This window comes from Symphalangus syndactylus, chromosome 10 (genome assembly GCF_028878055.3).
Source record: "Symphalangus syndactylus isolate Jambi chromosome 10, NHGRI_mSymSyn1-v2.1_pri, whole genome shotgun sequence".
Classification (NCBI taxonomy): Eukaryota; Metazoa; Chordata; class Mammalia; order Primates; family Hylobatidae; genus Symphalangus; species Symphalangus syndactylus.
In genome coordinates this window covers 106,221,750-106,247,317 of record NC_072432.2, presented here as the reverse complement: position 1 = coordinate 106,247,317, position 25,568 = coordinate 106,221,750, and the positions used below count along the sequence as shown (strand labels likewise).

At 42.2% G+C, this 25,568-nt stretch overlaps 1 protein-coding gene and 1 long non-coding RNA gene across 6 annotated transcripts in view; one reads left to right on the top strand and one right to left on the bottom strand.

Annotated features, from left to right (window-relative positions):
• Positions 1-12,294, top strand: part of ACP3 (acid phosphatase 3) — a 45,654-nt gene extending 33,360 nt beyond the window's left edge. Inside the window, exons 10-11 of one of the 2 annotated variants that reach the window (XM_055295428.1) lie at positions 758-927; positions 11,703-12,294. In XM_055295428.1, coding sequence (XP_055151403.1) covers positions 758-927; positions 11,703-11,821 — 289 coding nt within the window. In that variant the 3' untranslated portion in view covers positions 11,822-12,294. Of the gene's footprint in view, positions 1-757; positions 2,820-11,702 lie in introns of those variants that run through there. The other variant, XM_055295429.2, reaches the window with a different exon arrangement.
• LOC129491307 (uncharacterized) overlaps positions 1-25,568 on the bottom strand; it is a 52,761-nt gene that overhangs the window by 24,101 nt on the left and 3,092 nt on the right. The window contains exons 1-4 of one of the 4 annotated variants that reach the window (XR_008660504.2): positions 21,524-21,695; positions 13,633-13,740; positions 11,968-12,144; positions 8,658-8,759 (exon numbers count right to left, since the gene is read on the bottom strand). This is a non-coding gene — a long non-coding RNA (uncharacterized lncRNA). Of the gene's footprint in view, positions 1-8,657; positions 8,760-11,967; positions 12,145-13,632; positions 13,741-21,523; positions 21,696-25,568 lie in introns of those variants that run through there. The other 3 variants (XR_010113913.1, XR_010113914.1, XR_010113915.1) reach the window with 3 other exon arrangements.

Sequence of the window (25,568 nt, the reverse complement as noted above, 5' to 3'; positions counted from 1 at the left end):
AAAGAAGGATCACTAAATCCTACTTGAGTTCCCCTCCTGCCTCCTTGATTAGCAAATGGCTTCCATAAGCAACTCATGCTGGTTTAACTGAGGTCAGTTTACACCATTGGACCTTTCCAAATAGTACATTGTTTTTTTGAGATAAAGCATTGAGAGAGCTCTCCTTAACGTGACACAATGGAAGGACTGGAACACATACCCACATCTTTTTTCTGAGGGATAATTTTCTGATAAAGTCTTGCTGTATATTCAAGCACATATGTTATATATTATTCAGTTCCATGTTTATGGCCTAGTTAAGGAGAGGGGAGATACATTCAGAAAGAGGACTGAAAGAAATATTCAAGTAGGAAAACAGAAAAAAAAAGGGGGGGGCAGCAAATGAGAAGCCTAAAAAGAAGGGAGGAGGAGAAGGAAAACCCAACACCCCCACCTGCCTCCCACTTCTTATCCAAAGGTTCAAAGTCCCACCCAGCTCCCTGCAACCATCACTTCTCACCACCTGCTCTGATTTAGCATCCTGGTGCCTACCTCCTATGTCCCTGTTCATCTAACAAACCAGCCCTCCCATTTCCACCCTGCAAATCTGTCCCGCCTGCCCCAGTCTCCCCATTTACACACTTAAATTGGCTAAAATCTCCCCATAAGTTTTTCCATTAGTCCCTCAGCTGGCATGTAATAGTCCAGGTGGAAAGAAATTCAGTGGCAGTTCAACAACACAGAACTAACAGCTCTCTCCTCTGCCTTTGTCTGCCAGGGAGTACTTTGTGGAGATGTACTATCGGAATGAGACGCAGCACGAGCCGTATCCCCTCGTGCTACCTGGCTGCAGCCCCAGCTGTCCTCTGGAGAGGTTTGCTGAGCTGGTTGGCCCTGTGATCCCTCAAGACTGGTCTACGGAGTGTATGACCACAAACAGCCATCAAGGTACTGAGGACAGTACAGATTAGTGTGCACAGAGATCTCTGCAGAAAGAGTAGCTGCCCTTTCTCAGGGCAGATGGTGCTTTGAGAACATACTTTGGCCATTAGCCCCAGCTTTGAGGAAAATGGGCTTTGGATAATTATTGTATGTTTTAGGGACCCCCGACCTCAGGCAATTCCTACCTCTTCACCTGACCCTGCCCCCACTTGCCATAAAACTTAGCTAAGTTTTGTTTTGTTTTTCAGTGTTAATGTAAAGGGGCAGCAGTGCCAAAATATAATCAGAGATAAAACTTAGGTCAAAGTTCATAGAGTTGGCATGAACTATATGACTGGCCACACAGGACCTTTTGTATTTAAGGATTCTGAGATTTTGCTTGAGCAGGATTAGATAAGGCTGTTCTTTAAATGTCTGAAATGGAACAGATTTCAAAAAAAAACCCCACAGTCTAGGGTGGGAACAAGGAAGGAAAGAGGTGAATAGGCTGATGGGCAAAAAACCAATTTATCCATCAGTTCCAGCCTTCTCTCAAGGAGAGGCAAAGAAAGGAGATACAGTGGAGACATCTGGAAAGTTTTCTCCACTGGAAAACTGCTACTATCTGTTTTTATATTTCTGTTAAAATATATGAAGCTACAGAACTAAAAATTAAAAACCTCTTTGTGTCCCTTGGTCCTGGGAAAGGGACAAAAATCAAACTTTACAGAAAGATTTGATGTATGTAATACATATAGCAGCTCTTGAAGTATATACATCATAGCAAATAATCATCTGATGAGAACAAGCTATTTGGGCACAACACATCAGGAAATAGAGCGCCACTTGATGGAGTTTCTCTAGAAGCTCCAGTGATAAGAGATGTTGAGTCTAAAGTTGATTTAAGGCCAGGCATGGTGGTTTATGCCTATAATCCCAGCATTTTGGGAGTCCGAGGTGGGCGGATCACTTGAGCTCAGGAGGTCAAGATCAGCCTGGGCAACATGGTGAAACCTTGTCTCTACATAAAATACAAAAAATTAGATGGGCATGGTGGTGTGTGCCTATAGTCCCACTACTTGTGGGGCTAAGTAAGGCAGGAGGATCACTTGAGCCCCAAAGGTCGAGGCTACAGTGAGCCAAGAGTGCACTACTGTACTCCAGCCTGGGCAAGAGAGCGAGACCCTGTCTCAATCAATAAATCAATAAATAAATAAATCAATAAATAAATAAAAATAAAATTGATTTAAGAAAGGAAGTATAGGCCAGGCACAGTGGCTCACACCTGTAATCCCTGCATTTTGGAAGGCTGAGGCAGGAGGATCACTTTAGGCCTGGTGTGTTCAAGACCAGCCTGGTCAACATAGTGAGACACTGTCTCTACCAAAAAAAGGAAGGAAGGAAGTGACACATATCAAACTGAAACAAAATTAGAAATGTAATTATATTCTAAGTGCCTCCAAGTTCAAAACTTATTGGAATGTCAAGAGTCTGGTTACAAAATACGTTAGGAGGACAAAAGGAATGTATAAGTCTTTAATGCCAGTATCTTCAGAAAACCTAAGCAAACTTAAGGTCCTGCTGAAACTGCCCACTTTGCAAGAAGAAATCATGTTATAGCTTTGCCATGTGGCAGATCAACATGTCTAGAGAACACTGTGCTCTATTACCATTATGGATAAAGATGAGATGGTTTCTAGAGATGGTTTCTACTGGATGCCAGAATCCAGAGCAAAGCCATCCCCGCCCCTGGTTGGTCACAGAATGACTGACAAAGACATCGATTGATATGCTTCTTTGTCTTATTTCCTTCCCAAGTAAATGTTTGTCCTTGGGTCCATTTCCTATGCTTGTAACTGTCTTCTAGCAGTGAGCCAAATGTATAACAGTGAATAAAGTCATTATTAGGAAGTTCAAAAGCATTGCTTTTATAATGAACTTTGAAAAATGTATGTGTGTGTGTTTAATTAGAATAAAATTCCTCTAGGCAGATTTCAGGAGCTCCCTTTGGGTTTGGGGTTTTTGTTTTAGTGTAACAAGATGGAAAATATTGATATAAAGTAAAATGATTTGACTGGCTTAAATGAACATTTTACATTGAAAATATAGTTTGGACTTTACCACTTCAGATAAAGGTGAAGCTGTGGATGGCTCTGCCTCATCTATTTAAGATGGAATTTGCTGAGGAAACACCCTCAGGAAGTGCACAATATACTAGGGAAGTAAAGAGATACATACTGTACAACACAGAAAAACCAGGGCTATGTCTTATGACTACAAAGGTTACTGTGGGAACAAGAGTTACCCAGATTTGGAGTGGGGGAAGTAAGGAAGGTCAGGAAAGGCTTTCTGCAGAAGGTAGCAACTGTACCATGTAAAATCAGTTTGAGGCCGGGCGTGGTGGCTCAGGCCTGTAATCCCAGCACTTTGGGAGGCCAAGGTGGGCGGATCACGAGGTCAGGAGATTGAGACCATCCTGGCTAACACGGTGAAACCCCATCTCTACTAAAAATACAAAAAGCCGGGCATGGTGGCGGGCACCTGTAGTCCCAGCTACTCAGGAGGCTGAGGCAGCAGAGTGGTGTGAACCCGGGAGGCAGAACTTGCAGTGAGCCGAGATCGCGCCACTGCACTCCAGCCTGGGCGACAGAGCGAGACTCTGTCTAAATAAATAAATAAATTTGTTACCTTTTCCCCTGACCCTACTCTTGTCTATCTTGATGATAACTTAGGAGTTATTTTTTACCCTACCTTCTCCTTCATTCTCCATGGTCTCTCACCTCCTCTTGTCAAATCTACCTGTGGTATGTTTGCAGAATTCTTTCCCTCAAAACACAAATAACAATATGCAGGTAGAGTGAAATATGATTAAGCAGCAAAAAATGTTAATAAAAGAAAAATGTAAGGGTTGATGTGCTGCAGCCCTCTCATACAGATCTCAAGAGTGGAATGTGTACATTAGTTCCCAACTCTCAGTTCAACCACTTCACCTGGGCAGCTCCAATGTGGCAGGAGTATTTTCACCAAAGAAATTAAATGCTACAAATCCTATCAGCACACCACTGGTTTGGGCTCATAGAAAGTTTGTTAAGAGTCTGTGACATAAGGTGGCCTCTAATACAGTGAGTTCGATATTTGAACTTCTGTAAAGAAAAGGATTAGATTTATTCAGTATGATCTTAAAGAGGGATGCGAGGGGCAGCAGGTAAAAATTTCAGGGAGACAGATTTTCATTCAGTGTTGGGAAACTCCTGAGGTAAGAAGTGCCCGTTAGGCTGGATGGCCACTCACCTTAGAAGAGAGATACTACAGAGAAGGCTGAAACATGGAAGATTGTAGGGGTTGAGTGGCTCATTAGTTTGGCCACCAAATCTAGCAAATAAAAGTACAGGATGCCTAGACAAATTTGACAAATGGCTGTAACTGCCAAATTTTTGTAATTCATTGGAAAAAAAACAATACAGGACACTTAGGATGTTCTGAAAAAGACGATACAGGAAGCAGGACAAAATCATTAAATATAGGATATGTCCTATATGTACAAGATACTTTGCAACCCTACTCCTTAGAGTAGGGGGTTCCACCCATGAAATTCTATCCATAACTATAAGCAGTGTATTTAGCTAGTGCCAGTAGGCTCACTTAACCAGATTCCAGATCGTATCAATTAAATTCACCAGAGTCTTTGCTGGAAAATTCACAAGTCTAAGGCCATAGCACATTGCTTGAAAATAATAAAATTTGTCAAACTGCTTCTTTAATTCCAACATCTTACTAACACATTCAGACTTTCTTCACTAGTGCTCTCCCACTCCCATCTCAATATTCAACTCTAATTATTTCACAAGAAGGAGACTTACTGGTGAGAAGTCCCAGTTGTATCTCTTTGTAAAGCTGAGAATCTACAGCACAAATACACATGCCCAAGATTCAACCTTGAGCTTCTTAAAGGCAGGATCCATACATGTTTCCTCTTTGAGTCTTCAGCCAGTAGACAACGCCTAGAACCTTGTGCCTTCAATCAATATTTGCTAACTGAATACATGTCCAGCCCTGCATACCTAGCATGACTTCCTTGTGGCTGAGCTCAGATATCAGAAACCTGGAACTCAGTTTATTTGTAAATTAGAGAGAAGCTATGAATGAGCCTCAAAAGTGACTATACTGTAGAGACCCAATCATTGGCCATATACACATTTGTATGTGCCAACATGTCTGTAGTATTTGACTTCTGTTTTCAGCATAGTTGTTCTGGGATTCTCATGTTCCTCCATTGCTATTAAAAGCCCTTGTTCAATGATATCCCTTGTTCAGTGATATCCCTTGTTCAATGATATCCCTTGTTCAATGATATCCAGCACTGCTCCTCCCTCTGATATCTGATTAAAACACCTGTTTCCTCATTCTTGTTGCCATTATCTTCAGTTTCTTGGAATATATCTCATCATTTGCTAAAGACATTGGCAACTTGCTTTGGTATGCTCCAATTCACTCCTCACTCCACTCCTGCCCTAAACCTAGGCAATTCTGACAGCTATAACACTGACCTGTCCCATACACTGCTCACCATGCCAATATCTAAGCCTCTAGATCAAGCCAGTCACATGGTTTTTTCATTCTGATCTGTAAGTAGAGCTGAAGCAAGCAAAAGTCCAAGCCTATGGTCACTATTTCAAACGATGAATGTAGACATTCCATTCCATCCTCACCTGAGTCTCTCAATGTTTCTTGGTAAATGTATTCACCCCTACTGAACACTTTTCCTACTCCCTGCAGGAAGGCCTGTTTGTCCCAAATGTCTGATTCCATTTTGTTTTCTTTATTCTTATAAGCAAGATAATCTATTGATAAGTCCTTTAAGTTCTACTCTCACAATCTCAAAAATATCTCAGTAGCTTTAACCTTCCTTTGCTGCTGTCCCTCAGGAAACCACGTTCCTCCCTGCGTGGGCTGACCTCATTGTGAGTGTGAGCCCATCTCCACAGTCTCCTCAGGACCCCAGGGAATCTCTTGGCTAACTTCACTTTCTTCCTCTGCGCTGGCTCCTTCCCTTATACTATGAAAATGCCCAATATCCTCTCATCAAAACACTGTCAAGTGCTTATTCCACCTTACTCTCTTCAATCTCAATTTTCGTGAACTAATGATTTACATGTTCTTGTACTATTTTCTCACATCCATCTTATGTCTTAACTATTCTGTAAAATTATGTCCACCCTTCTGTCATCTCTTTTGTTTTTAACTTCTCTTTTGAAAGCCATCAGTGTCTAATTCAGTGGCCTTTCTTTCATTGTGAAGCAGCTATTAGTATCCCCAATTTACAGAGAAGAAAACTGAACCTCAGAGGATAACATGCCACAAGTAATAGGCTCAGGATTCAAGCCTAACACTTTCCAACATCCTATTTCTACCATATCATACTCACTTTTCATTCCACAGTGTCTTATAGACTACTTTCTTAGACCAATTTCCAAAAATAGGATTGGGGGGTCAAGATATATGATTATTTAATAAGCAATAGATTTACTGAGTACCTCTTATGTACTCAGTATTTTCCTATGTATCAAGCATTAAGCTTGCTGAGTAAACAGCAGCAGACAAGAAGACTGTCCCCATATGGCTTGCAGACCTTATGGAGAAAGGAGGGGTGGACAAGGAAATAAATAATTAAATCAGCCCTAACAGCAAAGTACGGTGAATTCTACGATGAAGGGCATACAGGAGAAAACACAGCAGAGGCAATTAGCCTAATGGGTCAGAGAAGGCTTCTTGGAGGAGTGATGTTCAGACTGAAACCTGAAGGAGAAATGGTACTAAGCAGGTGAATGAAGGTGAGGAGAGAGGAGGATGTTACAGACAAAAGAGGAGAATGCAGAAAGGCCAGGAGGCTAAAGGCAGCATAGAGCACTTTGGGAACTGGAAAAAGTCTAGTGAATGTGTGGAGAGCTGAGGCTGCAGAGGCAAGCACTAAGTGCTCCATAGGTCAAGTTGAACTATTGTGCTCATGGGAAGGTTTTAGGCAGAGGACAGATGCTGTAACTGGCTTCTTGTTTTAGGAAGACTCTTTTCAGTCATTACCTGTACTAGATCTCTTTGTAGTAAGATATAATTGATCATGCTGTCTTTTCTCAGTGTCTAGGACAATGCTCTGCCAAACTCCTGAAATATTTTACAGTACAAAGGAGCATATCATTTAAAAATAAATAAGTAAATATCACAGGGAGAGAAAGCACACGCGCTCACCTGAGTCTTTTCTTTGTTCTCGGGTTCCTCATTCCACATTCAGTATGAGCCAGTATACCCAGGCCTCTGTCTTCTAGGTCTACGATCCTTATTTCCACATCTAACTGTAGAATTCTTGACCTGTTTTGTCAAGCTGCCTACTGATAGTCTCTATCAGGATAATAACCTGTCTCAATCCCACACTGGAGACAAAATAAATTATCTTCTCTACTCCAGACCAATTCTTTTTTGTGGTCCCAATCTCAATTTATCTTCTCAGTCACCCAAACAAGAAGCCACGAGATTGCCTTGACCACAGCTCCTCCCTTACCAGTATATGTAGCCTGTTCCTAAAGCCTGTTAATTCTACTGCATCTCTTGAATTCTCTCCTTTTCGTTCCCAGGGCCACAATTGCGGTTCTAAGCCCTGAGTGTCATATTAAAGGTATTTTCAATAGTTCTCTATCAAGCCTAATGTATCTCCACGACCCTATCTTTTCCATATTTTTTGTTTTTCTTAAACATAGAGTAGTTGGCCAGGCACGGTGGCTCACGCCTATAATCACAGCACTTTGGGAGGCCAAGGGGGTGAATCACCTGAGGTCAGGAGTTCGAGACCAGCCTGACCAACAAGGTGAAATCCCGTCTCTATTAAAAATACAAAAATTAGCCAGGCATGCTGGCAGGCACCTTTAGTCCCAGCCACTCAGGAGGCTGAGACAGGAGAATTGCTTGAACCTGGGAGGCAGAGGTTGCAGTGAACCGAGATCGTGCCACTACACTCTAGCCTAGGCAATGAAGTGAAACTCCATCTCAAAAAATAAATAAATAAATAAAAATAAAATAAACACAGAGTGGGTTGTATCACTTCCATATGTAATAATTGCTGATGACTTCCATTTGCCCCACGTCAAACCAAGCACTCTAAAAACTGGCCCCTGGCCAGGCACAGTGGTTCATGCCTGTAATCCCAGCAACTTGAGGGGCTGAGGTGGAAGAATCGCTTGAGCCCAAGAGTTTAGGACCTGCCCGGCTAACATAGTGAGGCTCTATCTCTACAAAAAGTACAAAAAAAAAAATTAGCCGAGCATGGTGGCACGCATCTGTGGTCCCAGCTTCCCCCGGGAGGCTGAGGTGGGAGGATCACCCCAGGCTTAGAAGGTTGAGGCTGCAGTAAGCAGTGATTGCACCACTGGACTCCAGCCTGAGCAATGGAGTGAGACCTTATCTCAAAAAACAAAATCAAAAACAAAAAAAACCTGGCCCCCCATTTACACATGTGGTTTCACCTCCCTGAAGCCTGTATTCCAGTCACGTGTAACTCCTCGTTATGTCCTAAACATGCCCTTGTGAAACTCTTTCTGTCTCATGGCAAAGTCTTACTCACCTTGCAGGCCAGCTCAATTCTCAGAAGACTTTCCAAACTCTTTCTCTTTCAAATAGAATATACTCTGTTGACTGCAACTTTCTCTTTGTTTCAACAGCATTTCTTTTGCACCTCCATTTTAGTAGTTATCACAGTATCTTGTAATTACCTTTCTGGTTCTCCTGCTAGACACTGAGCTCCTCAACGGCAGAGATTATGGAACCTCGGCATCCAGTACAGCCTACCTGGTACATGTGTGCTCACCGCATGTCTAGAGAGGAAAGAAGGAAGGATAAAGAGCAGAAAAGCATGTTCCATCAGACTGCTATGACAACACAGCCCATAAAAATAACTGAAAATAAATTTCTAAATACAGAGTCAGCCATGAAAATAGATTTTTAAGGATCACCAGTATCTGCCTTCCTCATTTACATTGAGTCCTTTCTTTCCCTCTTCAATTTCATTTAGTTCCCTTAAACTTATAGTAAATCTGTCTGCAGTTCTAATGAGACTGTCTCTCAGGGTATAACTTAAAATCACCTTTTCATGATGCTAAGAAGTATCCTGGCATCATCAGAAAATACTGGACTAAGAGTTGGGAACTTATAAGTTCTAAGTCATTAATTTTTTTCTACGAACATTTATTAGTACTTGTTATGTGCCAGATATTGTTCTCAGTGCTTGAGATACATTCATGAACAAAAAAGACAAAAGTTCCTGCCTTTGCGAAGCTTGTATTCTACTAGAGGGAGAGAGGGACAGATAACAAATAATAACCATAATAAGTGTTTTGGAAGATGAGGATCACAATGGCCAATTTGGGGTGAAGTGAAGGAGGATGTACAAGATGCACTTTTAAATGGGAAGGTCCCATGGAGATGAGATTTAGGCAAAGAAAGCAAGGGATGTGTGGGAGAGCATTCAGGCCGTGATAACAAGTACAGCAAAGTCACTAAGGCAGGCCTGCTTGGCATGTCTGAAGAACAGTATAAGGTTTATGAGGCCAGAAGTGAGTGAGTGAAGGGAAGGTGATAGGAGAGGAAATGTGAGGGGACTCATAGGAGACAGATGATGTGGATCCTCATAAACTATCATCATTAGAACTGTAGCTTTTATTCCAATTGAGATGAGCATTCATTGCAGACTTTGTTTTAAGGAGAGAAGTGGGATGATTTGACTTTAAGTCATTTGACTGCTGTGTTAAAAATGGATCGTGGTCCGGGTACGGTGGCTTATGCCTGTAATCCCAGCACTTTGGGAGGTGCAGGTGGTGGTGGGTGGATCACCTGAAGTCAGGAGTTCATGGTCAGCCTGGCCAACCTGGTGAAACCCCGTCTCTACTAAAAATAGAAAAAAAAATTAGCCAGGCATTGTAGCAGGCACCTGTAATCCCAGCTACTGGGAGGCTGAGGCAGGAGAACCTTGAACCTGGAAGGCAGAGGTTGCAGTGAGCCGAGATGGTGCCACTGCACTCCAGCTTGGGCAACAGAGCAAGACTCCATCTCCCAAAAAAAAAAGGATTGTGGCCTTGTGGCCAGGTGTGGTGACTCACGTCTGTAATCCCAGCACTTTAGGAAGCCGAGGCAGATGGATCATTTGAGCTTAAGAGTTCAAGACCAGCCTGGGCAACATGACGAAACCCCGTCTCTACAAATAATACAAAAATTAGCTAGGCATGGGGGTGCATGCCTGTATTCCCAGTTACTAGGGAGGGTGAGGTGAGAGGATCACTTGAGCCTGGGCAGTCGAGGCTGCATGAGCCAAGATCATGCCACTGCACTCCAGCTTGGGTTACAGAGTGAAACTCTGTCTCAAAAAAAAAAAAAATTACAAAGGAGAAAGGATAGGTAGAAACAAGGGAACAAATAAGAGGCCATTATAGTGATCCTGGCAAAAGACGATGGTGGTTCAAAGCAGGGTGGTGGCAGAGAAGAAAAGAAGTCAGTGTTGGGATATATTTTTCAGTAGGACCAATAGGATTTCCTGATAGTGTAAGCTGTGAGAAAAATAAAGGAGTTAAAGAAGACTCCAAGAGTTTTATCCTAAGCCAACAGAAGAAGGAAGTTTCCAACAACTGAGAAGAGGAAAGGCTCTGGGAAGAGCAGATTTGGTGTGGGGAATGAGGATGGGGAGATCAAGAGTTCAGTTTTGAACTTGAGATTGAAATGCCTATTAGATATCTAAAGAAACATATCAAGTATACAATTGGATATACGAGTCTTGCGCTTAAGATAGATGTCAGAGCTGGAGATTTATATTTGGAAGCAATTACTGAATAGATGGTTTTTAAAATCATGAGACTGATAAGATCCCAACCCCAATACGATTATCTGCTTAACCATAACCAGATTATCTAATTGCTCTGCTTCTTATTTTCCTCATTCTCTTAATGATAATGTCAGGTGAAATCAGTGATTTTCACCTGTGTTCTATGGTGCACTAGGGTTCTGTAGAAAGAGCTGATGGGATCAGAGGGATGTTTGCTCTCCCATTGCCTAAGCCAACAAGAAACCCTATATTTTTACAATGAAAAGACATACATTTAGAGATGGTACAAACTGGTATTTATGATGTGTATACTATAGTGGACTAGGGTGCGTGTGTAGGAGAGTAACTTTCTAGATGAAATAATGAATTAGCATCTCATTACGAAATGGCCCCAAATATCTGCTTTTACTGGTCAGCTATCAAAGGAATATGTGTAAATAAAGGTACATATTAGAAATAGTACACAGTTATGCTGGAAATGTTTGCCATAGACAAAATGTGCACAAGATCTCCTCTCTAACAAATATTTACCTAAAAATCAAATTTAAAAATCGAAGGATTTCATTTGTTTTAGATCCAATTGATTGCAGTTGAGCATTCAGAATTTCCTTTGACCCTGAGACCATGGACAATTGGTAATTTAACTATAAAAAATGCATAAAGTTAGTGCTATAAGAAGACTTAGAAATACTCCAGCTAATTACCCTCCCTTTTCAGTGGGGAGCTGAATCTGAAGGGTCAAAGGTTATGCTGGAACTGGAACTTAGGTCATCCCCTGACTCCTAGTCCCGTGCTCTTTTTAACCACACACACAATGCTGATTTCAAGGCCTCTTTAGCAACTCCTCTGAAATTTGCAATTAAGGCAGAAAGCAACACTCACATGTGATCTTCATATTTTCCTAATGCATTAATTTTACATTAATACTTTTCCTATTTTCCCACAGTTCTAAAGGTCATCTTTGCTGTTGCCTTTTGCCTCATATCTGCTGTCCTAATGGTACTGCTGTTTATCCACATTCGCCGTGGACTCTGCCGGCAGAGAGAATCCTATGGGAACATCTGAACAGACAGCTGGATAAGCCAGGCCAACCTCCTGTGACACAACATCTCTCAGTGGTGCCGCATCTAAAGGACAGGCTTTTGCCATGTGGGCATTGCCGTCCTCACACCCTGCCTTTTGAATCTGACTAGAGCAGGGTCTGAACTCACAGTGACCCACAGACTGCTGCTGGATGAACACCCAGGCTACCTAGGTCTTCTCATAATGGAATGGTAGTGCAGGCTGCTTGTTCAGCTAGAAAGAGGCTGTTATGCATAGGATGGTTGTATTCTCCGCCACAGTTGTCCAGAGAGAAATAAGAAGCCAAACTCCAATCAGCCTTTTACCTGCAAAGAGTGAAGGGTGAGAAGGTGGACAAAGACATAGATTAGAAAAATACTGGATATTGGGGGAAGTTAGACTAGAAGTATTATTATACAGGTCGATTCTTATGAAAGAAGACCCAATCATAAATTATAAATAAACTTTTTATTTAGGTATTAAGTAGGTTTAATACACATACACACACATGCACGCACATGCACGCACACGCACACACAACTGAAAAGAAATTTCTGCCCAGTGTTTGATAGCAGAAAGATTTCTGTTTGTGTGTCTGTATATTAACACACATATATACACATATCCATATTTAAAATGTCTACAGAAGAGGTATTTAATTCTCAGAAACTATAATATCCCCCACTTTATGTATGACTCAGGTCATCTGCTCACAATTTCTTTAGTGGGGATTAACTGGAAAATACACATAGCCACTATCGGATACCTCCACTATCAGATCTGGGTGTTTTTTAAGTTTCCACTTTTATTGCATTTAAAATTGTAAGATCTTACTTTCATAAGGGCTAGTCATAGCTCAACTGAGGGTTGACAGCCCACTGTCTCAGCCCTGCACTGGCTTTGGGCTCATGACTTAGAACAAGTTTTTTTATATCTTTTTTTTTTTTTCCAGACACATGGTCTCACTCCGTCACCCAGGCTTGAGTATAGTGGCATGATCATAGCTCACTGCAACCTCTAACTCCTGGACTCAAGCAATCCTCAGTCTCCCAAGTAGCTAGGACCACAGGTGCACACCATCACACTCAGCTAATTCTTTTATTTTTTGTAGAGACAGGATCTCGCTATGTTGCTCAGGATGGTCTTGAACTCCTAACTTCAAGCAATCCTCCTACCTTGGCCTTCCAAAACACTGAGATTACAGGCATGAGCCATCACACCCGGCCTAGTTCTTTTATATCTTTTACCTTGGTCTCCTAACCTAAAAATGAAGAATCTGAATTAGATGAACATAGAAGTCACAGCTAGCTCTCATATACTGTGAATCATTTTTCATTTTATGCTCTAGATGAGCATTGACCAAGCAAGCACTGTCAAGGATGGTAGTATTGTGGCAAGCTGAAAATTTATGCTAAACAATTTTAATCTGCCCTGAACCCCCAGCCATCCAGTTGGTGGGACATTGAATCTCACTCCTCAGTAGGGTTCTCTACCTACTCAGGTCCCAGAGAATAGCTGGTGGGAGGAGTCTGAGAAGAGTCCTCTAGACCGCTGTCCATGCTGGTCTCTGTTAAGTTCACCATCCCTGCCCACATGGTCTTCCGATGGTAGGCAGGGGGTAACTGTGCCATTGCTCCCAGGACTATATTCTTGGAGTCCACCAGCCTGAGACTGTGCAATCCTGGGGTGATGCTTTTGCCCAGCACAGAATCGACCCCACCACCTCCCAGAACCCGACTCCATCTGTTAGTCTCAGGAATCTTCCTCTCCCCTTGGGTCCCACAGCTTCTACCTGTTAAGTTTCATGCACTTACTTTCTACATAACTCTCACTGAGCCAAGGTTATTGCAAACAAAAGGCTAAGAAGGAGTTGTCTTCTCTTGCTTGGCAATGTCTGCTTCCTGATGCAATACAAAAACCACCTAGGTAAAAACGAAAACAAAAAACACAAGATGTGGCTACCTTCTTAGCTTGGGAAAGGGAAAAATATCTACAGCAGCAAGAATAAAGGACAAATTACTGCCTTGATAAAGTAGCCAGCCATATCAGTACATAAGCCACAATATCTTATGCTAATTCAACAAACATGGATGAGAAAACTATTATTTGCTAATCACTGACCTAGATGCTAAATTGTCCATCCCAATTGTGATTATTAATTGCTTGACTCCAACACCGACCTTATACAGGGTTGGTAGAATGTAAAAGTAAGAACTTTCACAACACTTTTTCCATATCATCTTTTTTTTTTTTTTTTTGAGAGAAAGAGTCTTGCTCTGTCGCCCAGGCTGGAGTGCAGTGGCGTGATCTCGGCTCACTGCAACCTCTGCCTCCTGGGTTCAAGCAATTCTCCTGCCTCAGCCTCCTGAATAGCTGGGATCACAGGCCTGCGTCACCACGCCCGGCAAATTTTTGTATTTTCAGTAGAGACGAGGTTTCACCATGTTGGCCAGGCTGGTCTCAAACTCCTGGCTTCAAGTGATCTGCCCGCCTCAGCCTCCCAAAGTGTTGGGATTACAGGCATGAGCCACCACACCTGGCCCATATTATCTTTTAATCCTGCTGTCAGAGATGTGTGAACCAGAGCAACTCCATTTTGAGTGAGGGCTAGCAAAATGAGGCTGGGACTTGCTGGACTGTGTTTCTAGAAAGTTAGGTATTCCTAGCCTCTAGATGTTTATGGTTAAGGGAACAAATTAATAATGCTTACTAAACAGACCCAGACTTGGGAGTGTCCAGATATCCCCATATCTGGAAAACAAAGGCATTTCTAATTTTGCTTTAAAGATAGTAATATTAATTCTTGCAAAATATAGTAATTAAGAAATCAATCCTTTATCACAAACCCTTGTAGCAGAGCTCATCTCCCTATATATACAAGCATTGTACCTGCTTTATCGCTATAAAGCATTTAGCACTACAGAGGGTAAATGCATTCCTCCTCTTACTTTTGGGAACGTCCTACTCTGTCAATGGAGTAGCTGTACTTTCACTACTTTACTTTCTTTATAAACTTGCTTTTACTTTGCACTGCAGACTCGCCCTGAATTCTTTCTTGTGCAAGATCCAAGAACCCTCTCTTGGGGCCTGGATCGGGACCTCTTTCCTGTACATATTTCTGGCGATTGCACAAGGGACTACAGTGCAGAAACCCCTGGTAAGTGGTGAGGTCCTGTAATACTGCCAGTGACTAAAAGGACCTCTATTTTCTGTTGGTTCTGAGGGATTTTTTGACATCCTCATTTCTCTTCCTTCTGTCATCGCTTTTGATTATTGTAAAGAAAACTCTCACTCCCAACTCCGTTTGTTTTTTCTACTTTCCACAGAGCTACTTTGTTGATAAACACTGTAATTGTATTTCATCCTTCATAGCAGAATAAAAAATCACAACTGACAAATGCTCTATAGTGATAAAGCAGAGAGCACGAATGTACTGTAATCTTTCTCAGGAAATAAGCTAATTGAATCACTTCAACAAGAGAGAATGTAAATTCTTTCTGATGATAAAAGTGACTTTTTCAGATGGGTCAGGGATAATCAGTCCGGTTGCCCTGATAATAAATGCAGCTTGAAAGACAATCACTAGAGCTGAGGTCACCTCTTCTTCGAAATGTATTTCTCATTTGAACCACTACAGATGCTTTGAACAGGATGAGAATAAGGCAGTAATTATCACATCAATGGAGGAACATTCCCTAGCATAAAAACAGTCAGCAATATATACACAGGAAAGTACTAAGGAAGAGTTGTAGATGGGCTATCCCCAGCTAGAATGGCATTGCATTAAGAAAATATGATCATAAAAAGAATAATTTGTGCCTTTAGAAGAGTATGAGCATTAGAGGCAAACGTTTTACTGGAAGTCATTCAACCAACAAATCTTTTTTTATTTTAGAACTGGTATTTCTTCTCCCTGAATTCAGTCATGTTTCCTACTCTCCCAACTTCCTTTCTATCTTGTTCTAATATGTTAGCATTGATTCTTTCTCCATTGCCATGGAGGTTTCTTAGTAAATGAATGCCAGAGTGTTATCATTTTCTTTCTTTGACTAGGAAAGGCAATTCCCCGACCCCTTGCGCTTCCCGGGTGAGGCCATGCCTCGCCCTGCTTCGGTTCACGCACGGTGCGCTGCACCCACTGTCCAGCACTCCCCTGTGAGACGAACCTGGTACCCCAGTTGGAAATGCAGAAATCACCCGTCTTCTGCATCGTCCACGCTAGGAGCTGTAGACTGGAGCTGTTCCTATTCGGCCATCTTGGCTCCACCCCTCATTTTCTTTTTTAAAAACTCTCTTTTCAAAAATCTCATTTGAGCAATAATGGATGTGTGCAACATTTTGGTGTTTTAGACCAGGGCTGTCTAACAGAAGTAGAATGAGGGCCACAAATAAAAGCCACAAACGTAATTTTAAATTTTCTACTGGCCACATTTTTAAAAGGTAAAACTGCAAAGATTAAATTAATTATAATAATAAAATTGGATTAACTCAATGCATCTAAAGTATCACTTCAATGTGTAATTAAAAATTGTTAATGAGATTTTTTTTTTTATATTAAGTATTTAAAATCTCATGTGCATTTTACTCTTGCAGCACATCTCAATGCAGACTATCCACATTTCAAGTCTCAATAGCCACGTATGGCTAGTGGCTACCATATCGGACAGTTCTGCTTTTGATCATTAGATGACAATCTTTTTGAAGCAGAGAGAATGTGTTCTTTGTTATACTTCATAAAATCCACTTTCAGATTATTGTGAAGAAATAAAAATCATTTTTATTATGTGTCTACATCTTATCATTTTTGTGTACGGTTGAATTGAAAGATTTTTCTGAAATGCTTTTATTTCTAAATTTATCTTAGTAGCAGCCCAAACCTTTTCCAAAACTATCATAAACTAAACAGACCAGCTCCTCTTCTTATGAAATGTCTTCAGAAGGAATTTGTTAACACGCTTAGAAAATAAGGACTACTAGATTTGTTGGGGGTTGGGGGTGGTTAGATTTTAAAAGTGAAATTACAATTTTGATTGCTACTAGGCGCAGTGGCTCACACCTGTAATCCCAGCATTTTGGGAGGCCATGGTGGGCGGATCACTTGAGGTTAGGAGTTAGAGACCAGCCTGGCCAACGTGGTGAAACCCCATCTCTACTAAAAATACAAAAATTATCCAGGCATGGTGGCGCCTGCCTATAACGCCAGCTACTCAGGAGGTTGAGGCATGAGAATTGCTTGAATCCGGGAGGCAGAGGTTGTAGTGAGCCAAAGTTGCACAGCTGCACTCCAGCCTGGGTGACAGAGCGAGATTCTGTCTCAAAAAAAAAAAAAAAAAAAAAAGACTGCAAGTAATCTGTATTCAAAACAAAAATAAATGCAGATAATACAATAATTCAGAAGAGTATAAAATGCAAAGTGAAAGGTCTTCCTAACCAGTTTCAATCACTAGTGGCAATCCTGTCAACAATACCTGGTTTTATTTCTTCTAAGGAGAGGCATTAATTTTATAAAACATACTTTTATTTTCTGAAATTTTCACATCTTTCCCTTCTTTTACAACCCATGGTGTCCTCTTTCTTGTATTCTTTTTTTATTTCCATGAAGCAATTTTTTTAAAAGATGCATGAACAGTAAGCATTCTGATCCTAACGTATCTAAACATGTCTACAGTGTGCCCTCACACTTACCTATTAGTTGGCTGGGTATATTCAGGTTGAAAATCATTTTCTACCAAAACGTTGAAGGCAGTATTCTGCTGTCTTCCAGCATACAGGATTGCTGATGAGAAGTCTATCAGTCTGATTCTCATTCCAATGTAAGTAATCTGTTTTGCTTTTCCTAATTCTTTTAAGATATTCTCTTTAGCTTAGAGTTCTGAAATTTCACCAGGTTGTGTTTAGGCATGGGTATTTTGGGTTTTTGTTTGTTTTCTGTCTAATTCTGTATGGCTGACATGATTTTTTTCCATCTAAAGACATTTGTCTTTCTCCAACTAAGAAAAATTGTGTTCTGGAACTTGAATTTCTTGGGTCTATCCTCCATGCCTCAACTTTTCTCTCATATTTTCCACCATTTATTTTATTTCTCTACATTCTAGTAAATTTCGTTTTCCAGAACATCAACTTGGTCTTCAGCAAATCCATTATTCCTGTTTTACTTCCAAGTATTCTTTTCTTTGGTATTTGCTGATTGTTCTTTTTTTCACAGTAGCTGTTTTTTGTTTGTCTGTTTTCAGAAATGGGGTCTCACTCTGTTGCCCCAGCTGGAGTGCAATGGCACAATCACAGCTCACTGCAGCCTCAAACTCCTGGGCTCAAGGGATCCTCATGCCTCAGCCTCCCAAACAGCTGAGATTACAGGCACATGCCACCACACCTGACAGCCTCATTATCTTATCAGTGCAATCTCCTCTTGAAAATCTTTAAGGATACTAATAATTTTTTCAAGTTCTCCTCTGCTCCCTAAATTATCTGTTTTCTCTGGGCTCAGTCGTTTGGGTTTATTAATCTTAGACCTTGTTTAATGCTATGGTTTTTTCTCAAATTCTTGTAAGTCGTAATCCACAAATGAAGAACTTGGAGGATTAATAGAAATGGTTAGTGTTGGTTTTCGTTTTAGCCATGTATGTGTTTCCCCAAGAAAAGTTCTTCTTGAATAGCTGCTTTAAAATTCTCACATGCTAATTGCAATATCTTAGTCATTTCAGGACCATTCTTTGTTGTCTTTTCCTATATGGGTTCTGTTTTCCCGTTTCCTTTTATGTAGACCAATTTTGGATTGTGTCTTAGACATTGGAATAATATGTTGTAAAGACTCTGGATGCTGTTCTATTATGTTCCTCTAAAAACTATTTTTTTTAAGCAGGCAGTTAAATTGGCTGAAAAACTGTAATGAGCAGTAACTCAAATCTCAGTCCAATTCTTTCAGTCTTCATTTAGGCTTCTTGGAATCTTCCCTGTGTATGGTTAGTTCAAAGTGTGGAGGTCAGCCACAGCATTTGGGCAGAATTTATATACACAGTATGGGGTTCCCCTTCTTTGGCTTTCAGTTTTGGAGAATTTCCTTCTCACTTTTCAGAGGTGATGAATGCCCCCAAACTCTGTCCTCTGGTGTTTCAAGCCAGCAGGATGATGGATTTTTTAAATAAATAAATAAAAACTCACCTAGCGCCATTCCCTTTTTTCAAATGTTGACTCCTTGCCCCTTCTTTCAATTGCTTTCAAGAACTTTCAACTAGCTGTATTCTATATTTTGCCCAAAGTGTACAGTTATCTGTGGAAGTGTTAGTCTAAAGGAGGCACAAGACCATTGTCTGAAGTGGATACTCTCACTTGATTGGAAAGAGCAGGTTTGAGGTTCCATTTAAGGGCAGGAGTTACAGCAGCAGGTGCCCTGTAGCGTTTGTGAGCAGGGAAGTGGTATGGCAGCTGGGAACATATCAAAAAATAAAAGGAATTTACTCATGGCTGAGGTGAGTGTTTCTGTGTAAATATCTCCTGGGCAGAGTGATTGTAACCTTTTAAAATTTCCCTTCCACGTCTGTGATATGAGTCCCACAATGTCTGCTCTGCTTCCCCTTCAAGGCACAGCAGCCATACTAGGAGGCCTCCCCCTAAAACAGCACCCCCTTTCCACAGAGAGCACTCCTCCAGATTTTATCTTGAAGGAGGCCACCCTGTGTCTATGGAGGAAGGTGGGGGATGACCAGCTGATAGGGAATGCACCCTTTAATGCATTACCTTGACAAGTATTCCATAGTTCCCTAATGTTGTATGGATGAGCCAAGTTCCTAGCTTCCCCAGGGCTCCCTTGGGAAGAACCACATTCATCTCTAGTGACTTCAACTCTTCTGTTTTCACTTCTTCATTGGTTTGATCACATCTGCTTATCTTTGAAGAATTTCTCAAAATATCTGAGCTGCTGATGTTCTCTCTAGCACTGTTATGATTTAATTCTTATTTTAACATCTTTTCTATTAATTCAGTAAAAGATTGGGAGAAAGGTAGGTTCAGTACAATAGGTCTTTTTATCCTAAATAGGTGTTGTGCCAAACCCCTATTTACTCCAATGGGGATGGCACCAGATTCAAGTAGGGACCCAGGATCAGCAAATGAGTCATGGAATTTTACTGGGGAAATTACATACAGGTGAGAGAGTTCAGTGGCGGTTGGCTGATCAGGAGAACTGCAACCACTTGCAAAAGGCATGCAGTTATATTTATATAGCATTTTCACTTAACCACCTCCCCCTAACAAGCCTTACCTGGCAAACCTCATTTAACCCAAAACAACAGGCCTTGATCCCCTGTATGGCCCACAATCCACAGGACAGGCTATGGGTTTAGATGTTTCTCATAGATAAGGAATCAATCTCCGTATTGGCCACTCCCATATTCTTTAGCTCCGAACTCCAAGCACACATTCAGGTGGGTCTGCCATACAGGGTCATTCTCAGGGTATGCTTAATTAAGTTAAGTTATTGCTATCAGGTACATCTACCATAAAACAGGAAACCTGAACTTGTTTTACTAGCAAACGGGTCTATAATTGTGTCAAAGTTAAGAACACTAGCCAAGACATTCAGTGAAGGGAAGAAACCAGACATAACACTATGTAAACAATTTAATTTAATCTCACAAACATGTATTAAGTACCTATTGTTAGCCTTCAGTAGGGTCCATAGTTTCTATCATATTTTTAAAAGGGAATCTTAAGAAAAATGCCATCGTTTGGTACGGGGAGTGCAGCACTGAATCACTTATAGCCTCTGCCCTTATGAGTGTCACAGCTAAGTAATTTAACTGGGGTTTTCACTTTTCACTAGTTTATATTATTTTTCTTTCAGAGTTTGAGGATTTGGCCCTTCCTTTTAATAGTTACCCCCAAATTTTGCCCCTTAAACCCACATTTCTGGTTTTAAGCCACAAGGTCTCTCCTCTTTCCAATTAACTTTGCACAATATTCTTAAGACTTGTTTCTGGCCATTATTCAAAAATACACATTGGGCAGATTCAAATTAGGCCCTCTATAATTACTTGTTTATTATCATAACTAATACGATGGTTGGGGCTAACATAACAGCATTGCTCAATTTAAAGCCAGAGTATTTTTCTTGTGAAGCCCCAATTTAAATTCATTGGTTACAGAAACTCTACCAGAAGTATAACTAAAACAGCAATTCTCAAATTTGAGTGTGCATATGAATTTCCTAGGATGTGTGTTCAAGATTCAGATTCCCAGGTCTCAATCCCAGAAATTTTGATTCAGCAAGCCTACAGTGGGTCCACCAATCTGCCTTTTTACTAGGTATTACACATGATTCCATTGCAGGCAGTTCCTGACCTTGCTTTAAGAAACCCTGCTTCAAGCTATGCAATAAATCTCCAGCTGCTTCCACAGTGGCTGAACTAAATTATGTTCCCACCAATAGTGTATAAGCATTCCCTTTTCTTTGCAGCCTCGCCAACATCTGTTTTTCTGACTTTTTAATAATAGCCATTCTGACTGATGTGGGAGGGTGTCTCATTATGGTTTTGATTTGCATTTCTCTGAGGATTAGTGAAATAACTAAAAATAGAACTACCATGCAACCCAGCAATCCCATAACTGGGTATACACCCAAAGGAAAATAAGCCATTCTACCAAAAGATACATGCACTCTCATGTTCATCATAGCACTATTCACAATAGCAAAGACATGGAATCTACCTACTGTTACAGGATCCTTGGGGTGTTGTTTTTCTGGCTGGAAACTTCTGTGGCCAGTTGCACCTTCATCTGAGTTTTGCCTGGGCCCACTGGGCCTGTTTTGCCCACTCGGCCTGGCAGGCTGTACTCAGCTCATGCTACCAGCCTGGGTCCCACACCTGTCAAGGGTGAGTCAGACGGGGAACGGTGAGGGATGTATGAGCAAGCATGGGGTCCGGCCACTGCACACAATCAAACATGCTGCATGCTGTAGCAGGGCGGGCAGCTCCAGGTGCCGGGACAGAAGCTGGCTGTCTATGAGGCTACGGCAGGACCAGAAACACCGCAAGCAGCTTCTATGGCCGGCAATGGGGAACACAGTGGTGCCCAGAAGCCTGGAGACACCAGGAACTGCAGGACTCCCTCTTTGGGAGTCACAGCCCTGGCTCGGGGAACTCCCAGGTCTGGGATCCCCTAAAGGCCACAGCTCTTCTTTCCTTCTCTTTGCCTGCAATGTGGCGAGCAAGGGGCATGTCTCAGCCTGTTTGTGTTACAGCTGTTTCAGCCTTACTATTCAGTGAGTCCTGAGACCAGGAAGAACGAGGTATGCAGACAAGTGGAGGGTGAGCAAGATGAAGAGGAGCTTTATTGAGCGATAGAACAGTTCAGGGGAGACTGCAGGGGCCAGCTCCTTTCCACAGGCAGGGTGTCCCAATGAAATGGCTCCATTGTCTGGGGTATGTACCCTGGTTCTTTGTCACAATCAAGAAAGAATTCAGGACACAGACACACACGGGGAGTGGGCTCAGGAGTGGAAAGTTTAATAGAAAAAGAAGAGAAAGAGAAAAGGCTTCCTCATGCTGAGAAAGCAGGTTGCCCAAGAAAGGTTCTCTGATTTGGGGAGGAATGCAATCGATTTTGTACAGAAGCTTGAGGAAGCAGTGATTGATTTATGTAGGGCTTAGAGGATTGATTTGACCAGGTGTGCCATTTACATAGCCCGTGAAAAAACTGACCCTCCCACCCTAGTCTTTTATTATGCAAATAAGGCCTCTACCTGGTGGTGGCCATCATACCTGTACACATAGTTTTACCTGGAAGTTGTCATGACACTGGCACACGTGGTGACAAGGATAAGAGGGTGGACGATGCCATATTGAATGTATCTGGCTTCCAGGTACAGCTGCCAATATTTACATATAAAAGCTCCTAATTTGCATATCTATGCCTGACTCTTCAGGCTGCTTTCCGTTAGAGAAGAAATGGTTTGGGGCTGCTTTTTATTAAAGGAAAATTCCACTGAGAACTCTTTTACCCTTTCTAGCTGCCTAAAAATAATTTCTTAATAACTCCTGTATTACCAATGAGTGTTCAGCTTCTAGCCAAGAGGGTAGCTCCTCTCTGCTAGGCAAGTTGTCCCAACAAGTATTCAGCTATCAGCAGAGGATATCTCCTTTCTGCAGCTGGTCATCCCAATGTCTGCTCAGGTCTGGCTGAGCCTGGGGCTTTATGGGCCTCAGAAGGCAGGAAGTGCATGCTGATTGATCCATGGGTGGCCATGAGCAGGTCTGCAAAAGGTGCCGTAAGTTCCCACTCCTGTCCATGGGATTGGCAGCCCAACCCCCAGCCTTCAGGCCCTCCCTGGCCTGAAAGTGGGGCCTCACTGGGGATCCACCCCATTCAGCCCAGGAACCTGTCTGCCTCCTGCTGCCATTCATGGTGCTCAGGCTGTAGCTGTCAAGGGGTGCCTATAGGCCAGTGCTGAGCTGCCCTCAGCACCCCATTGGCTTTCCTCCTATGCTCATCAGAGTCCAAAGTCCACAGGGGGCCAAAGCAGCAGGGGGTTGGCATGTCAGCACTGCTCCGAGTGTGTACACTCCCAGCCAGGCTGCAATAGTGCCCAGGCTTGGCCCCAACTTTGCTCCAAGATAAGAGTGGGTGCTGACAGCAGGGAGAAGCCAGACAGCAGGAGCAAGCACTTCTGAGCCTGTGAGGATGGTGGGGGCTTCCTGGGCCCCCAGGAATTCAGGATGCCTGGGTCCACAGCTGTGGTTTGGATGGCTGCAGCTGCACAGTTAGTGGAGGGGGGCATTCTGCCTGCTCCAGGGAGCAGGAGGCCCAGGTCTGCAGCCATGGTTTGAGTGGCTGCGGCCATGCCCAGGAGAGTGGGTCTCCTGCCTCTTGCCTGCTCTGTGGAGCAGGAGGCTCAGCTCCACAGCCACAACTTGGGTGGCTGCAGCTGTGCCTGGGATGGTGGGGCCCCTGCCTGCTCACAGGCTGCAAGAGCACAGGGACGCCCAGATCTGCAGCCATGGCTTGGGCATTTGCAGAGGCACCCAAGGAGCTCTCACCCCAACTCAGAAGGGGCAGGGCTCCCACTTGTCCCCAGCTCCCACTGGCTCCATGGAGCATGCAGCCCCAGCCACACCTTCCTCCTGCAGCTGGCATGATGGCAGCAGCCACTCCAGATGGCCTCCCACTACCATCACTAGGTGTCCATCAACGGTGAATTGGATAAAGAAAATGCGGTATATATATACCACAGAATACTATGCAGCCATAAAAAAGAATGAAATCATGTCTTTTGCAGCAACATGGATGCAGCTGGAAGCCATTAGCCTAAGCAAGTTAATGCAGGAACAGAAAACCAAATACCACATATTCTCACTTATAGTGGGAGCTAAGCATTGGATACACATGGACATAAAGATGGGAACAATAGACACTGAAGACTACTAGTTGGCAGCAGGAAAGAGGGGGGTGAGGGTTGAAAAACTACCTATTGGGTACTATGCTGACTACCTGGGTGATGGGATCATTTGTACCTCAAACCTCAGCATCCCACACTATATCCATGTAATAAATGGATATAGCACAGATACCCCATGAATCTAAATAAAAGTTGAAATTTTAAAAAAAAACTATGCAATAACCCCCAGGGTGAGTAGAACATGCAGGTTTGTCCACTTAATCAAGATTCTGTGACGTAACTCAGAGGTCTAAAACTACCTTAATTATGTAGACATTAGGGTGTGTGTGTGTATGTGTGTGTGTGTTTTAGAAAAAGGAATAGTTAGAATGGCGATCATTAAAAAGTCAGGAAACAACAGGTGCTGGAGAGGATGTGGAGAAATAGGAACACTTTTACACTGTTGGTGGGACTGTAAACTAGTTCAACCATTGTGGAAGTCAGTGTGGTTATTCCTCAGGGATCTAGAACTAGAAATCCCATTTGACCCAGACATCCCATTACTGGGTATATACCCAAAGGATTATAAAACATGCTGCTATAAAGACACATGCATGCCTATGTTTATTGCGGCACTATTCACAATAGCAAAGACTTGGAACCAACCCAAATGTCCAACAATGATAGACTGGATTAAGAAAATGTGGCACATATACACCATGGAATACTAATGCAGCCATAAAAAAGGATGAGTTCATGTCCTTTGTAGGGACATGGATGAAGCTGGAAACCATCATTCTCAGCAAACTATCGCAAGGACAAAAAACCAAACACCGCATGTTCTCACTCATAGGTGGGAATTGAACAATGAGAACACATGGACACAGGAAGGGGAACATCACACACCAGGGTCTGTTGTGGGGTGGGGGGATGGGGGAGGGATAGCATTAGGAGATATACCTAATGTTAAATGACGAGTTAATGGGTGCAGCTCACCAACGTGGCATATGTATACATATGTAACTAACCCGCACGTTGTGCACATGTACCCTAAAACTTACAGTATAATAAAAAAAAAGGAATAAAGAAGTTGGAAATAAGCTCAAATTTTTAAATGTAATCTTAATAAGTGTCACCTGAAAAGCCAAGGCACTCAAAGAATTAGGCGTGTTTTAAAATGGTGTTTTGAGAACAAAGAGTGATGGCTTCTCAAGAAGATCAACCATTACAATCGTGGTTCCCAAAACTCATTTTATTATTAAATGAATAGTAGTAGGCTTACTGTGATCATATTTGCCAAGCCCAAGCACGGAAAAATAAACTTTAAAAATCTATAACAAATATAACAAATAGAAGCTTTCAGCATGCCATGGAAAA